The sequence below is a fragment of the Balaenoptera musculus genome, chromosome 3 (assembly GCF_009873245.2).
Source record: "Balaenoptera musculus isolate JJ_BM4_2016_0621 chromosome 3, mBalMus1.pri.v3, whole genome shotgun sequence".
Lineage (NCBI taxonomy): Eukaryota > Metazoa > Chordata > Mammalia > Artiodactyla > Balaenopteridae > Balaenoptera > Balaenoptera musculus.
In genome coordinates this window covers 63,203,206-63,217,630 of record NC_045787.1, presented here as the reverse complement: position 1 = coordinate 63,217,630, position 14,425 = coordinate 63,203,206, and the positions used below count along the sequence as shown (strand labels likewise).

At 40.8% G+C, this 14,425-nt stretch overlaps 1 protein-coding gene across 5 annotated transcripts in view; it reads right to left on the bottom strand.

The window, feature by feature from the left end:
- RASGRF2 (Ras protein specific guanine nucleotide releasing factor 2) overlaps positions 1–14,425 on the bottom strand; it is a 229,960-nt gene that overhangs the window by 27,346 nt on the left and 188,189 nt on the right. For all 5 annotated transcript variants that reach the window (XM_036848287.1, XM_036848288.1, XM_036848293.1 and 2 more), the window contains one exon: positions 5,634–5,746. In XM_036848287.1, coding sequence (XP_036704182.1) covers positions 5,634–5,746 — 113 coding nt within the window. The remainder of the gene's footprint in view (positions 1–5,633; positions 5,747–14,425) is intronic.

The following is a 14,425-nucleotide window of genomic DNA, read 5'->3' as shown; positions in this document are numbered from 1 at the left end:
ATGATCATATGGTTTTTATTCCTTACTCTGTTAATGTGGTGTATCACATTGGTTGATTTGCGTATATTGAAGAATCCTTGCATCCCTGGGATAAATCCCACTTGATCATGGTGTATGATCCTTTTAATGTGTTGTTGGATTCTGTTTGCTAGTATTTTGTTCAGGATTTTTGCATCTATGTTCATCAGTGATATTGGTCTATAATTTTCTTTTTTTGTGATATCTTTTCTGGTTTTGGTATCAGGGTGTTGGTGGCTTTGTAGAATGAATTTGGGAGTGTTTCTCCCTCTGCAATTTTTTGGAAGAGTTTGAGAAGGATGGGTGTTAGCTCTTCTCTAAATGTTTGATAGAATTCGCCTGTGAAGCCATCTGGTCCTGGACTTTTGTTTGTTGGAAAATTTTTAATTACGGTTTCAATTTTATTACTTGAGATAGGTCTGTTTATATTTTCTAATTCTTCCTGGTTCAGTCTTGGAAAATTGTACCTTTCCAAAAATTTGTCCATTTCTTCATGGTTGTCCATTTTATTGGCACATAGTTGTTTGTAGTAGTCTCTTATAACCCTTTGTATTTCTGCAGTGTCAGTTGTGATTTCTCCTTTTTCATTTCTAATTTTATTGATTTGCCTCCTCTCCCTTTTTTTCTTGATGAGTCTGGCTAATGATGTATCAATTTTGTTTATCTTCTCAAAGAACCAGCTTTTAGTTCTATTGATCTTTGGTATTGTTTTCTTTGTTTCTATTTCATTTATTTCTGCTCTGATCTTTATGATTTCTTTCTTTCTACTGACTTTGGGTTTTCTTTGTTCTTCTTTCTCTAGTTGTTCTAAGTGTAGGGTTAGATTGTTTATTTGAGATTTTTCTTTTTTCTTGAGGTGAGATTGAATTGCTATAAATTTCCCTCTTAGAACTGCTTTTGCTGCATCTCATAGGTTTTTGGGTAGTTGTGTTTTTGTTGTCATTTGTTTCTATGTATTTTTTAATTTCTTCTTTGATTTCTTCAGTGATCTCTTGGTTATTTAGTAGCACACTGTTTAGCCTCCATGTATTTGTGTTTTTTACAGTTTTTTTCCTGTAATTGATTTCCAATCCCACAGCATTGTTGTCAGAAAAGATGCTTGATAGGATTTCAATTTTCTTAAATTTACTGAGGTTGATTTGTCCCAAGATGTGATCTATCCTGGAGAATGTTCCGTGGCACTTGAGAAGAAAGTGTATTCTGCCACTTTTGGGTGGAATGTTCTACAAATATCAATGAGATCTATCTGTTTTATTGTGTCATTTAAAGCTTGTGTTTCCTTTTCTATTTTCTGTTTGGATGATCTGTCCATTGGTGTAAGTGGGGTGTTAAAGTCTCCTACTATTATTGTGTTACTGTCAATTTCTCCTTTCATGGTTGTTAGCATTTGCCTTAGGTATTTAGGTGCTCCTATGCTGGGTGCATAAACATTTATAATTGTTATATCTTCTTTTGGATTGATCCTTTGATCATTATGTAGTGTCCCTCCTTATCTCTTGTAGCAGTCTTTATTTTAAAGTCTATTTTATCTGATACAAGTATTGCTACTCCAGCTTTCTTTCGATTTCCATTTGCATGGAATTTCTTTTTCCATCCCTTCACTTTCAGTCTGTATGTGTCCCTAGGTCTGAAGTGGGTCTCTTGTAGACAGCATATATGTGGGTCTTGTTTTTGTATCCATTCAGCCAGTCTGTGTCTTTTGGTTGGGGCATTTAATCCATTCACATGCAAGGTTATTATCGATATGTATGTTCCTATTACCATTTTCTTAATTGTTTAGCGTTTGTTTTTGTGAGTCTTTTTCTTCTCTTGTGTTTCCCGCTTACAGAAGTTTCTTTAGCATTTGTTGTAAAGCTGGTTTTGTGGTGCTGAATTCTCTTAGTTTTTGCTTGTCTGAAAAGCTTTTGACTTCTCCATCAAATCTGAATGAGATCTTTGCTGGGTAGAGTAATCTTGGTTGTAGGTTTTTCTGTTTCATCACTTTAAGTATATCCTGCCACTCCCTTCTGACCTGCAGAGTTTCCACTGAAAAATCAGCTGATAACCTTATGGGGATTCCTTTGTATGTTATTTTTTGTTTTTCCCTTGATGCTTTTAATATTTTTTCTTTGAATTTAATTTTTGTTAGTTTGATTAATATGTGTCTTGGTGTGTTATTCCTAGGGTTTATCCTGTATGGGACTCTCTGTGCTTCCTGGACTTGGGTGACTATTTCCTTTCCCATGTTAGGGAAGTTTTCAACTATAATCTCTTCAAATATTTTCTCAGCCCCTTTTTTTTTCTCTTCTTCTTCTGGGACCCCTATAATTTGAATGTTGGTGCATTTAGTGTTGTCCCAGAGGTCTCTGAGATTGTCTTCAATTCTTTTCATTCTTTTTTCTTTATCCTGCTCCTTGGCAGTTATTTCCACCATTTTGTCTTCCAGCTCACTCATTCATTCTTCTGCCTCAGTTATTCTGTTATTGATTCCTTCTAGTCTATTTTTCATTTCAGTTATTGTGTTGTTCATCTCTGTTTGTTTGTTCTTTAGTTCTTCTAGATCTTTGTTAAACATTTCCTGCATTTTCTCAATCCGTGCTTCCATTCTATTTCCGAAATTCTGGATCATCTTTACGATCATTACTCTGAATTCTTTTTCAGGTAGATTGCCATTTCCTCTTCATTTATTTGGTCTTGTAGGTTTTTACCTTGTTCCTTCATCTGTGACATATTTTTTTGCTCTCTCTCTTTTTTTTTTTTTTTTTATGAGTTGGATGTGTTCCTGTCTTACTGATTGTTTGGCCTGAGGCTTCCAAGACTGGAGTTTATAGGCTATTGGGTAGAGCTGGGTCTTGGTGTTGAGATGAGGACCTCTGTGAGACCTCACTCCGATGAATAGTCCCTGGAGTCTGAGGTTCTCTGTTAGTCCAGTGGTTTGGACTCAGATTAAAGTGTATATTTGAATGATTTTTTTAATTGCATTCACTTGTTTATTTATTTATTTAATATTGTTGTGCAATACTAAATTAGTTTTTTTTAATTGAAGTGTAGTTGATTTACAATATTGTGTTAGTTTCAGGTGTACAGCACGATTCAATATTTTTCCACATTATAATCCATTATAGGTTTTTAAAGTTATTATCATTTCTTTTCTATAGACAAGGTAATGAAGCCTAAGGAAAGTTGAGTTTGACAAAGATGTAGCCTGGTTTTACTTGGGCTGTATTGGCTTGATGGCAGAAACTATTTTTCCCAAGAGCTACTGTCAGTGCTTTCTAATAATAATAATAACAACACCTGTAGCAGTAATATGAGTACTAATTATGTTTCAGGCATTGTGTTAACCTCTTTACACATATTACATCATGTGATTTTCACAACAACCCAATGAGGAAGGTATTGATAGCTCCACTTTATAAACGAGGAAAATGAGGTTGAGACTGATTAAGAAACTTGACAGCTATTAGTGGCTGAGCAAAGATTTAAACCTGTGACATCCTGCAAAAGTTAGAATCAGACTCTGCTAGGTGTTACACTCCCAGGCTGTACCATCTACTAAAATTTCCATTCCTTATCAGTCTTACACTTCTAATTCTCAGGTCACTTACTCAGCAAAAAGAATTTGTACATCTTAAGCCTGATGAATAATAAAGACCTGAGATGGTAAGTAAGTTTCATCTGAAGTAGTAGTGCCAATCGGCTGAGTTCTGAGCTCACCTGCGGGTGCAGGAAGAAAGCGCTCAGGATTGATTGGTGATATCTGGCATGGGTGCTGTGATGGGACAGGCAACATGAGGGCCTCAAACTGGCCAATCCTGACAGCCTTTCCCAGTCTGAGCCCCACCCCACCCCCATTTCCCTGCCAGCTATTTAGTCAGACGTTCCTAGGGGCACACACTTCCAGAACCTAGCTTTTAATTATCAATGTTTTAAATACAAGGAGGATAATCAACTGTTCAGGTGGAGAAAAGAGGAACAGCAATCACTCACAGATATGATCACTCATCCACCGATATCAGGCTTTATCTGAAGATGTATTTAGAATTTTAAAATCTGAAAATAAACATAGTAACTGAGTCCCTAAGCTCACTTAGATGTTTCATAGGATGGAAAAAGTGACAAAGGCTCTTAATAGTTTCCTAGGGTTGTCCTAAACAAGTACAACAAACTAGGTGGCTTGAAACAACAGAAATTCATTGTCTTAGAGTTCTAGAGGCTTGAAGTCCAAAGTTAAGGTGTCCGCAGGGCCATGCTCTCTCTGAAACCTGTGGAGGAATCCTTCCTTGCCTTTTCCCAGCTTTTGGTGGTTTGCCAGCCAATTCTTGGCATTCCTTGGCTTGCAGCTGCATCACTCCAATCTCTGCTCCACCTTCACATGGCCTTCTCTCTGTGTCTCCCTCTGTCTTCCCATGGGCATCTTCTTATAAGGACACCACTCACATTGGATTAGGTGCTTGCCTGCCTCCAGTATGACCTCACCTTAACTAAGTACATCTGCAATGGCCCTATTTCCACATAAGGTCATATTCTCAAGTATTGAGGGTTAGGACCTCAACATACTTTTGAGGGGGACACAATTCAACCCATAATAGCCCACAGACCAAAGAAGGGTCTGGCTATGGGATCTTGAGCTAATGGGACTAAGAATGACTTGTAGGCCAATTGCTAAAATGGTACAGACCAGAATCTGGCATTGCTGCATCAGGGAGGGGCCTCCAAAGGCATGGTGGATTGAGCTAAATTGGACTCCCCTCTACACACAATCATTCTGGATAACGAAGAAACAACAATAGAGTTGAGCACAGAAGAAAGGAAGGGGTCTTTCCAGAGGTTGCGAATGAAGAGGGAAAGTAGAAATCAGAACGGTGAAGGAGTACCAGGCCCTGGCAGATAGGGGCTGGTCTTTCCACCCCGAGTAGGGACAGACATATAGTGAGGTGGAAAGCTGTAACTGAAATGTCCACACAGAGACATGGATGGCTGCCCTCTTCATGTAGAGTGGACTGGAAAAAATCCACCCATCTGTTCGAGAAGCTATAAGAAAGTTTGTTACCTGCTTGGATGCTTGGTGTAATGACAGACACAAGCAGCCTCTAGTGGGAAACCTGAAGTACAAGACTTTGTCACACTGAAGTGTGGGGTCCAAATTTATACAACCTACCTGATGTGGAAATCTCCACCTAAGAAGTTGATGGTAAAATTAGTCCAGGACCAGTGAAACAAGCTGAAGAAAACGCATAGCTGCTCTATGGCGGCATATCCACAAGCCAGGTGCACAAGACTCCCGCAGAAACACTACAACCCCACTCATAAACATGAGCTTGTAATAGATACTTAGAACCCACATGAGGAAAAAACACCTCTGCAATGCCTGCTGGACCTGCAGGAGAGGATCTTCAGGCTTTTGGTTCTACAGTAAACCACCATCTGCCCACACAAACAGGAGCGATTGTACTGCACACAAGTTATGTCACCCAGTCTGAAGTCTTCCCGAGGCAGCTTTCCCAGTGAGGACAGAATCCCTGCTGCCCCTCAGGAGTCTAATATACATCCTTCTGGTTTGACAAGATCTTATTTTCTATGAACACAGCACAAATCAACCAGTGTGATTAATAGGCACCTACAATTGCCTTTACCTCAGGATATTCGCTGTGGCTTTCCGTTCTTGGGGAAGAAGATCTGGGTCTCGCAAAACTTCTTCTAGCAAGTTTAGGACATTCATCTTTAGTTCGTTGTTGAGTTCAAAATCCTATAAAATGAAATGGATCTTTTTAAATTTTAGTTTTGAAGGGTTTAGCTCCATGACACCATTCCTCGTGACAAATTTATGGAAATTAAAATGTATGGGCCCTAGACCCTTCCCCCTCCAGAGATTCTGACTTAATTGGTTTGGGATGGGGCCCTGCCACTAGGCGCCCTGGGGGATAGGAATTCCTCAAAGAGACATGTGCGCCCCTTAGCCTGGAACACTGCCTCCCCCCAGGTTTATTTCTATTCATCTCTCAGCTCTAGGAGGTGACACACTTTCTCCCAGGAGCCTTCTTAAGTTGACCAAGTGGGATAAAGAGCTTTTCCTTGGTGTTCCCATGGTACAACCTATCATAACTTACTGTACTATAAGGGCTGATTTAATTGTCTGGTTTCCCATTGGTCCGTGAGTAAGATCAGTAACTGGGGCATAGCAATAGCTAAAAAAAAGATTTTTGCAAGAATAAAATCTGTCATTTGGGCAGTGATTTGAATGAAGAACTTCAGTACAGATATGCTAAAGAATAAATGATACACACCAATGGGGCCATGTCAAACAAACACAGGAGTGAGGTTGAAAGGGTACCCACCCAGCAAAGTTGGGACCATATGAACACCAAAATGATTAATGAGAGTAATAAGTAATAACCACCTGAATCAAAACCACCTGCAAGTCCCTACTGATGCCCATAAACAAATACATAAATAGAGAAATACATAAAGAGGGCGGAAGAGAAAACTATTCTTTACAGTGGACTTCCAATAAACGCAAAGGAATATAAGAGTTAGAAAATCACCATTTTTGACTGTAATGAGTCAAGCAGTAATAACTGATCGGGTAAGGATCATGAATAGATGCTGAAATTTATGGGGAAACAGAATTAATAGTGTCAGAGTACTCCCCCCAACAATGCTACCATTAGAGATTATTTATTAATTACAAAGGAAGAATCTGACAGATGCCACCTGAACCAAGTGATCAGAGTTGCCATCACCAGTAATGGAGCAAACCAACATCATGCAACCACTAGTGTAATGTTCCGTGAAGAATCATCACTTAGTATTTTTGTCGCATAATCTCTCACCTGCATTGCGAGGAAGCACTGACCTGCACACTCCAAAAATGTTAATGTCATCAAAGACAAAGAGAAACTGAGAAACTGGTCCAGTTTAAAGGACACCAAAGGGACCAGAGCTAAATGCAACAGGTGAGCCTGGATTAGATCTGGGATCGAGGGGGAACTGCTACACAGGGCATTACTGGGACAACCAGCAAAAACTGAGTCAGAAATATGTACTAGTTGAGAGCATCCTATCCATGTTAAATGGTCCTGAATTTGATCATTTTGCTGGGGCTGTTTCAGAGCAGGTCCTCGTTCTTTGTTGGGGTGAGGGGAGGAGAGAGAGAATGTGAGAGAGAAAAGGAGAGGGAGGGAGAACACACATGTGGTAAACATGTGAACTATTAGTGATTCCAGATACGTATCCGTGCACTTTGTTTAATTCTGACATTTTCTCTTGATTCGAAAATTTTCAAAGTAAAAAGTTAATAAAAAGGTAAAGTTATAGTTCTTTTATTACATGCATTCTCATAAAATACCAACAGCATACTGGCAGCATCCTGGGATTGTCAGGTATTCAGAGGTGAACTGAATGCTGCCATGACTTGCTTTCAAGATCTGACTCTGACAGACGATCTTTGTACATGCAGGCATGAGGGTTTATTTTCCCCCTTACATAAAGTTACCCATTATAAGTACATTTTAACTTTAGGAAAAGTAATTTTGAAGCACTGACATTCTGAATTCTTTTAAATGATTAGAGAGAATATTGCTAATTGCAATGGATCCAATAAAAAGAAAACAGCATACTTTTACTATATTTAGTAAATTAGGAGCATAAAGTCCATAATTTCACAAATTGTAGACAATGCAAAAGTCTAACTTAACTTGAGTTGAATATTTGTGAGCCTCAGGTTGGTGGAGAACAGTGTCATTCATTTTTCTCAATATTTCACTTTCACTGTTTGACAATCAGTACCATTTCTTCGAGAACAGGAGCCACTAGGGCCCCAGGCAACACCTTCAGCTGATATATTTTCCTAAAATTTCACCTACTTATTGTCCAACAGCTTCTTGGCCTATTGCTTTTCTTTTAAAATGTATGCGGGGAGGAAAGAGTAATACCTTGCTGCCACTCTTTTCCTTTGTCCCCACCCCCCAATTTCAAAGGTAATGGGAATGATGTTTATAAACAGTTAATGATCTCACCTACTTCAATCTTCATGCACTACCAAAGGATTTCTCAGCCACCAGGAGTCTTTGCTTAATGAATATTTGATATTTATTATTGAGATGATTGAGTCCTGTAGCTATGTTGAATCTCTCAATGATGCAAATAATCTGATTATCATAAATGGATTAGTGTGAAGGACATCAAGCCAGTGTTTGGACCTTGTTGGGGGCTAATTAGTGGTTTAATCAACAAGCATCCCCAAGCACCTACTGTGTCCCAACCTGGGCTCAACAGGAGGAATGCTTCTGAGACCCCAGGAAGGCAAATTCTGTGAAAGGTCTTGTTAAAGAAAACAGAATGTAATTTGATTATTCTGAGCTCTGGGAAGACTAGCCTAAGAGAGACCTTTGCAAACTTGGTGAAATCTGCCCAGACACTATCTGAAGCACAACAAACGGTTACAGGTGAATACTCGCTTTGCTGAGGATGTAGCTAATATGAAGTAGATTAGCTAATGATGGCTGACTATGAAATGTAAGAATTCTCACTCATAATTTTCCTTTACACTTGGCACAGGCTTTTATCACGTTCAAAGTGACCTTCTGTATATGATTTCAGCTCTTCCTCAGCCGACCCAGGGGCAGGTAAGGCGGGAACTAAGATCCAGTTTCACACCCAGGCGGCTGAGGCTGACAGAATGTGATCACGTGGGGTGAGATGAGGCACACAAGGACGCGGCCGCGCGGGGACAAGAGCACAGATCTTCCACCTTACTTCCACCCGCGCTTCGCAAACTGTCACGTGCCCACGAATCACCGCAGATTCCGGTGCACCAGGTCTGGAATGGGGACCGAGACTGTAATTTTCTAACGAGCTCCTGGGTTTTACTGGTCACACTTTGAGTAACAAAACTTTGCCATTAAAAAAAATTCATGCAAAAAACAACTCAGAAACTGATAACAATATGAATCCTGTGATGTACAACTTAGAACGTAAATTTTTCTTTTTTCACCAGTGCATGTAAAATCCAGAATTGGCCGTTCAAAAATCCCTGTTAAAAACATAGTACCTACTACTCAATGAAAAGAAATCTCAATTAGCTAAAAGGCACTTGCCCTATTTAAACCCAGAGGTAGATTATTCACAATACGTCTGCCTGACCGCCATTTTGTAATTATCTAGAATCTCATTTTTGGCTACATTTCCCCAGGTCCTGAAATGGGAAACCAGAATACTGGGTGGTGGAGGAACACCGGCTCCTTGGCAAAGTCAGCAAGCAAGGCGCCCACAAGGTGGCGCTCCTGGGTCGCCTGGCTCGTCGGGAGTCCGCAGCGCCTTTCCCGGACCCGCGGGCGGTGTAGAGCGAGCCGGGCCCGAGCCAGGGAGCTTCGGGGTAAGGTGAGTGAACCCCGCGGCACCCAAGAGGGCCTGCAGTTATCCCAGCAACAGCTTACTTAGGTTAGTTTTCGTTTTCCAATTCATCAAGCAGGGCTGAGGAGGCTGAAGACTGGAAAAAAGAAACCAACCTGTTTTCAAAGAGGCAGAGCCCAGAAAATGTGAGACTTTTACATTTCAGTCTCTAAATAGGAGACTATAGCTCGTGTTCTTTCAGCAATTACTGAGCACCTCAATACCTAGGGCTCTGGGGGAGACACAGAACAGCCAACAGAAGGCTGGGCGAATGGAGGAGATACTAACCAATGAAATCCAGGGAGAGGGGCTTTAAGAGGGGGGCATCCCGGGCTTCCCTGGTGGCACAATGGTTAAGAATCCATCTGCCAATGCAGGGGACACGGGTTCGATCCCTGGTCCGGGAAGATCCCACATGCCACGGAGCAACTAAGCCTGTGCGCCACAACTACTGAGCCTGCGCTCTAGAGCCTGCGAGCCACAACTACTGAAACCTGTGCGCCTAGAGCCCGTGCTCCTCAACAAGAGAAGCCACCACATAAGAAGCCTGTGCACCGCAACGAAGAGTAGCCCCCGCTCACCACAACTAGAGAAAGCCCGCGTGCAGCAACGAATACCCAACGCAGCCAAAAATAAATTTATTAAAAAAAAAAAAAAAAGAGGGGAGCATCTAAAAGCAGGTGAGACTCTGGTGCCTGACTGAGTCTTAGGAGAGGGGCAGGTCTGGAAACCCCCTGTAAAGAGGTGACAGCTTAAGCAGAGTGTCCAAGAGTGGAATGTGGCACACAGCAAACGCTTAGGAACAAAAAGTTACCAACCGATGATGCGAGAATCCTCCTGGAGAGGTAAGCTATTGGGACATAAGGATATTTTACCAAGATTTTATAGACTCTACTCAAACACATTCAAAAATGATTAGGAGAGTCAATATTTTCTCTAGGTTAGTGAACAACTCCTGAGGTAATTATCATAACTGAGACTTAGTGAGAGTTTGCCACACGCTAGATGATATTCTAACCACCCTATTATCTAATTCAACCCTCAATAGCAACACAGTTACAATCATTATTATTCCCATTTCACATATGAGGGAGCCAAAGTACAGAGAATCTAAGTATCTTGTCCAAAGTCGCACAGGTAGCAAGTGGCAGACCCAGGACACAAACCTGGGCAGTGTCAGCTGAAGCCTGAGTTTTTAACTGCTACATAAGGACTCTCCAGAAACAGTGGTTATCAGTGAAGAAGCACTGGTGGCTTGGGCTGAAAGACACATCCGAACAGTAGCTGGTTACCGTGCTGAGCCTGGAACTATCTTCCACCTATACTAACAACCTTTTGAGACACAGATCCTGAGACTGAGGTTTGTATGAATAAGACTAGACTATAGAACAGAAAAATCATCTGTGAGGCAATAAATCAGATTCTCTAGCACTTTAAAACTAACCCCTGTTGATAGTTTAGACACCTTGGAAATTACCTTCATTCTTTCAGGAGAGCAGGGTAATAATTATAATATACTACATATGGCCAAGGGAACTCTAGGACATTGGGAAAGGCTGATTCAATAAACACAGTTTGAGGGTAAAGAGAATTATGAGAGTAATTTTCTCACTGTAATCAGTACAGTGTATTCCTAACAGTGGCCAGAGTTTTTAAAAGGAAAGTGGAAATACTGCAGAGTGGAGTAAAACCCCATAAATTTTAATACCTAGACCGAAAGACTCATAAAGAAGGGGCTTAGGATGTGTTAGGCTCAAAAATAAGAGCCTAAGGTTTGACTTAATGATTTTCAAGAAAAGGAAAAGCAGCCTACTGTTTCCTGCCTTCTTGACTACAGAAGATGAAAATTTTAATTGAAATTGTGGTGTAGATTTAGGTTAGATCCGGGCCATTTTGTCAAATGGGAAACTGAGGCAAAGATGCTGACCAATCTTCCCAAATCTACGCAAATCTACGATCTCCCCTGGATGTTAATGAACTAAAAATAACAAGCCTCGGGCTCCCCTGGTGGCGCAGTGATTGAGAGTCTGCCTGCCAATGCAGGGGACACGGGTTCGAGCCCTGGTCTGGGAGGATCCCACGTGCCGCGGAGCAGCTGGGCCCATGAGCCACAGTTACTGAGCCTGTGCGTCTGGAGCCTGTGCTCCGCAACAAGAGAGGCCGCGATAGTGAGAGGCCCGCACACCGCGATGAAGAGTGGCCCCCGCTTGCCACAACTAGAGAAAGCCCTCACACAGAAACGAGGACCCAACATAGCCATAAATAAATAAATAAAATAAATTAAAAAAAATAAAATAAAATAACAAACCTCTAAAACAGTGTGGTTTTCAGCTCTTCTGGGGAGGGGAAACTTCCTTTAGAACCTTAATGTTGACACCTGATCCCAGGGGGAACTGTGCTGGCTGAAAGCTGGTATGGGGGACCCTGCCCATTACCTGCCTGGCCATGTCTACCTGCCACCACCCTGGTTTGCCCGCCTTCTCACCACCTCTGGGCAACCTTGACTCTGAATTGGGGTTTCTCACTGGAAAAGTGAACGGTAGAGTTTTCCAGCATTTCTCATCACCGAACTACAAAAATATTTTAACCACTATAAAATTTGGTTTTGTCTGCACTATAAAAAGAACAGCCTGGGACTTCCCTGGCGGTCCAGAGGTTAAGACTTTGCCTTCCAATGCAAGGGGTGCGGGTTCGATCCCTGGTGGGGGAGGTAAGATCCCACATGTCTTGCGGCCAAAAAATCAAAACATAAAACAGAAGCAATATTGTAACAAAATCAATAAAGACTTTCAAAAAATATGGTCCACATCAAAAAAATCGTTTAAAAAAAAAAAAAAAGAACAGTCTAACTGAAAATTTTAAGGAAGGGCATTAAGTTTGGAAGGAAACCCTACAAAGCAATACCATAGTAATTCTAAACTTTCCAATACCTGTTCAACACTTACTAGTTATTAATTACTCATAAGATTTAGAATCTTCAAAGAGGGACAGGATAGATAGGAAATGTGTGCCTGACTGTCATGTAGGAGCTTATTATGTACCAGGAAAAGGTAGTAAAATCCAGATATAATTAAACCCCAAATTTGGTAAGCATGGGTGCTCCTGGTGGGCCTTCAAATATTTGTTGGATGAATGGATAAAAGTTCCTGGGAAGGGTTCTTAACTTCGAGGCAAGTAGTAATAAGCTACCTAATTCTTCTTAAACTGGCAGTTTGGGAAATTAGTTTAGCAGATGTGAAGTGGGAGGCTACGCGAGGAGAAGGCACAATGCAAAGTGTGGAAGCTATGTCAGAACAAAAATAACTGGGAAGAGGCAAATGGCAAGGAATGACACCAACTCAGCGAGAAGGAAAAAGCCATGCAGAAAATCATTTGTTTGATCATTTTCTAACAAATGACTCTGCATGTGAATGACTTGCTAAAATTCAGCCTCTGGACCTGAAGAGCTGTGTGTATAAGAATTTTAAATATTGCCCTACAACCTTGAAATCAGATAGCTCCCAAGCTTACATCTTTAAGGTTCAAAAGAGAATCAGCCTGTTTAAAAAGCATTCATCAGAAAAAAAGAGAATTTTTCCACATGCTGTGTTTTCCATTGGTTTCTAGATAGGTGGTTAATTGATATGGATTGTAGCTTTCAAGACAATGGCAAGGATTGGAGGGAGAAAGAAAAGTTTGGAAGGGCCTGGTTTTTTTTGTTTGTTTGTTTGGGTTCTTTTTTAACGTCTTTATTGGAATATAATTGCTTTACAATGGTGTGTTAGTTTCTGCTTCATAACAAAGTGAATCAGCTATACATATACATATATCCCCATATATCCTCCCTCTTGCGTCTCTCCCTCCCACCCTCCCTTATCCCACCCCTCTAGGTGGTCACAAAACACCGAGCTGATCTCCCTGTGCTATGCGGCTGCTTCCCACTAGCTATCGATTTTACATTTGGTAGTGTATATATGTCCATGAAGGGCCTGGTTTTAAGCCTGATTTTGTAAACTTCTTAGTTAATTAATGCCACATGCCAAGAAAATTTAACTCGAATAGAAGCCTTAGGAAAATGCTAGAATGTGTTCTCTAAGCTATGCTTTGTTCTCCCTTCCTGGATTCATGAGAGGGGAAAAAAGTGATAAACAGCTGGTAGGTTTTCCCCACAGAGAAGAGACTCAGAGTCACAGGAATGTGGTAGAATTAGAACCTTTGACATCCATCCAGAGAGAAACTTTACACCAGGAGATGAAACATAGGTTGGTGACAGACTGGGAGCAGAGTGGAGAGGAGAGAAACACAAAGGAAATGGCAGCAGGTGAGACAACACCTTGGACCTGAATGAACAATTTGATGTACCAACGTTAAGCGGGCTCCTTAACGGAGCGGAGTCCTAAGGTGACTTAAAGTGATGGAGGGTTGCTAGTCCTGAGGACTCAACTGCACGCCATGGTCTCCAGAAACGCTTCCAAGGTCCAAGAGTGATTATGAGCATGCAGAATGTACACTGGGAAAAATGAGGACCCCCTATGGCACTTTCATCAGAAAACTCTTACAGCAGAGATAAGAAGCTATCAAAGTACATAAAATCCCATGTGTGCTTCTCCGCATTTTCTCTGTCAATAAACTCCATCCACAAAAGGTTAAAGAATCCCACTAGTTCTAAAGGGAAAACTAAATTTCTGTCTCAGCAACTAATGGAAACTGAAAGTAAGTTCCATTTAAGACACGGGTTTCTTAAACTCTTAATTCTATTTCACACTGACTTGAATAAATCCTGTTGTAAATGTCTTGCCAAGTATTTTTTAAAAGACAAGCATGGAAAGCTTAAGAAGAGTTTAAAGGATAACAGTAGGGATGCATAAAAGATAAGAAAAAGCTCTGGTAAGCAGTTCAAGGAACTAGGATCTTCTTACTTGGTTGTTTGCTTGGACCAGAGAAAAAGAGTTAGGATCTGTCTTCAAGATTTAAAAAAAAAATAAAGAGAACCCATATTTATCAGATAATAGCTTCTTATATTTTATATTTTCTAGAACAATTTGACAAATCATTC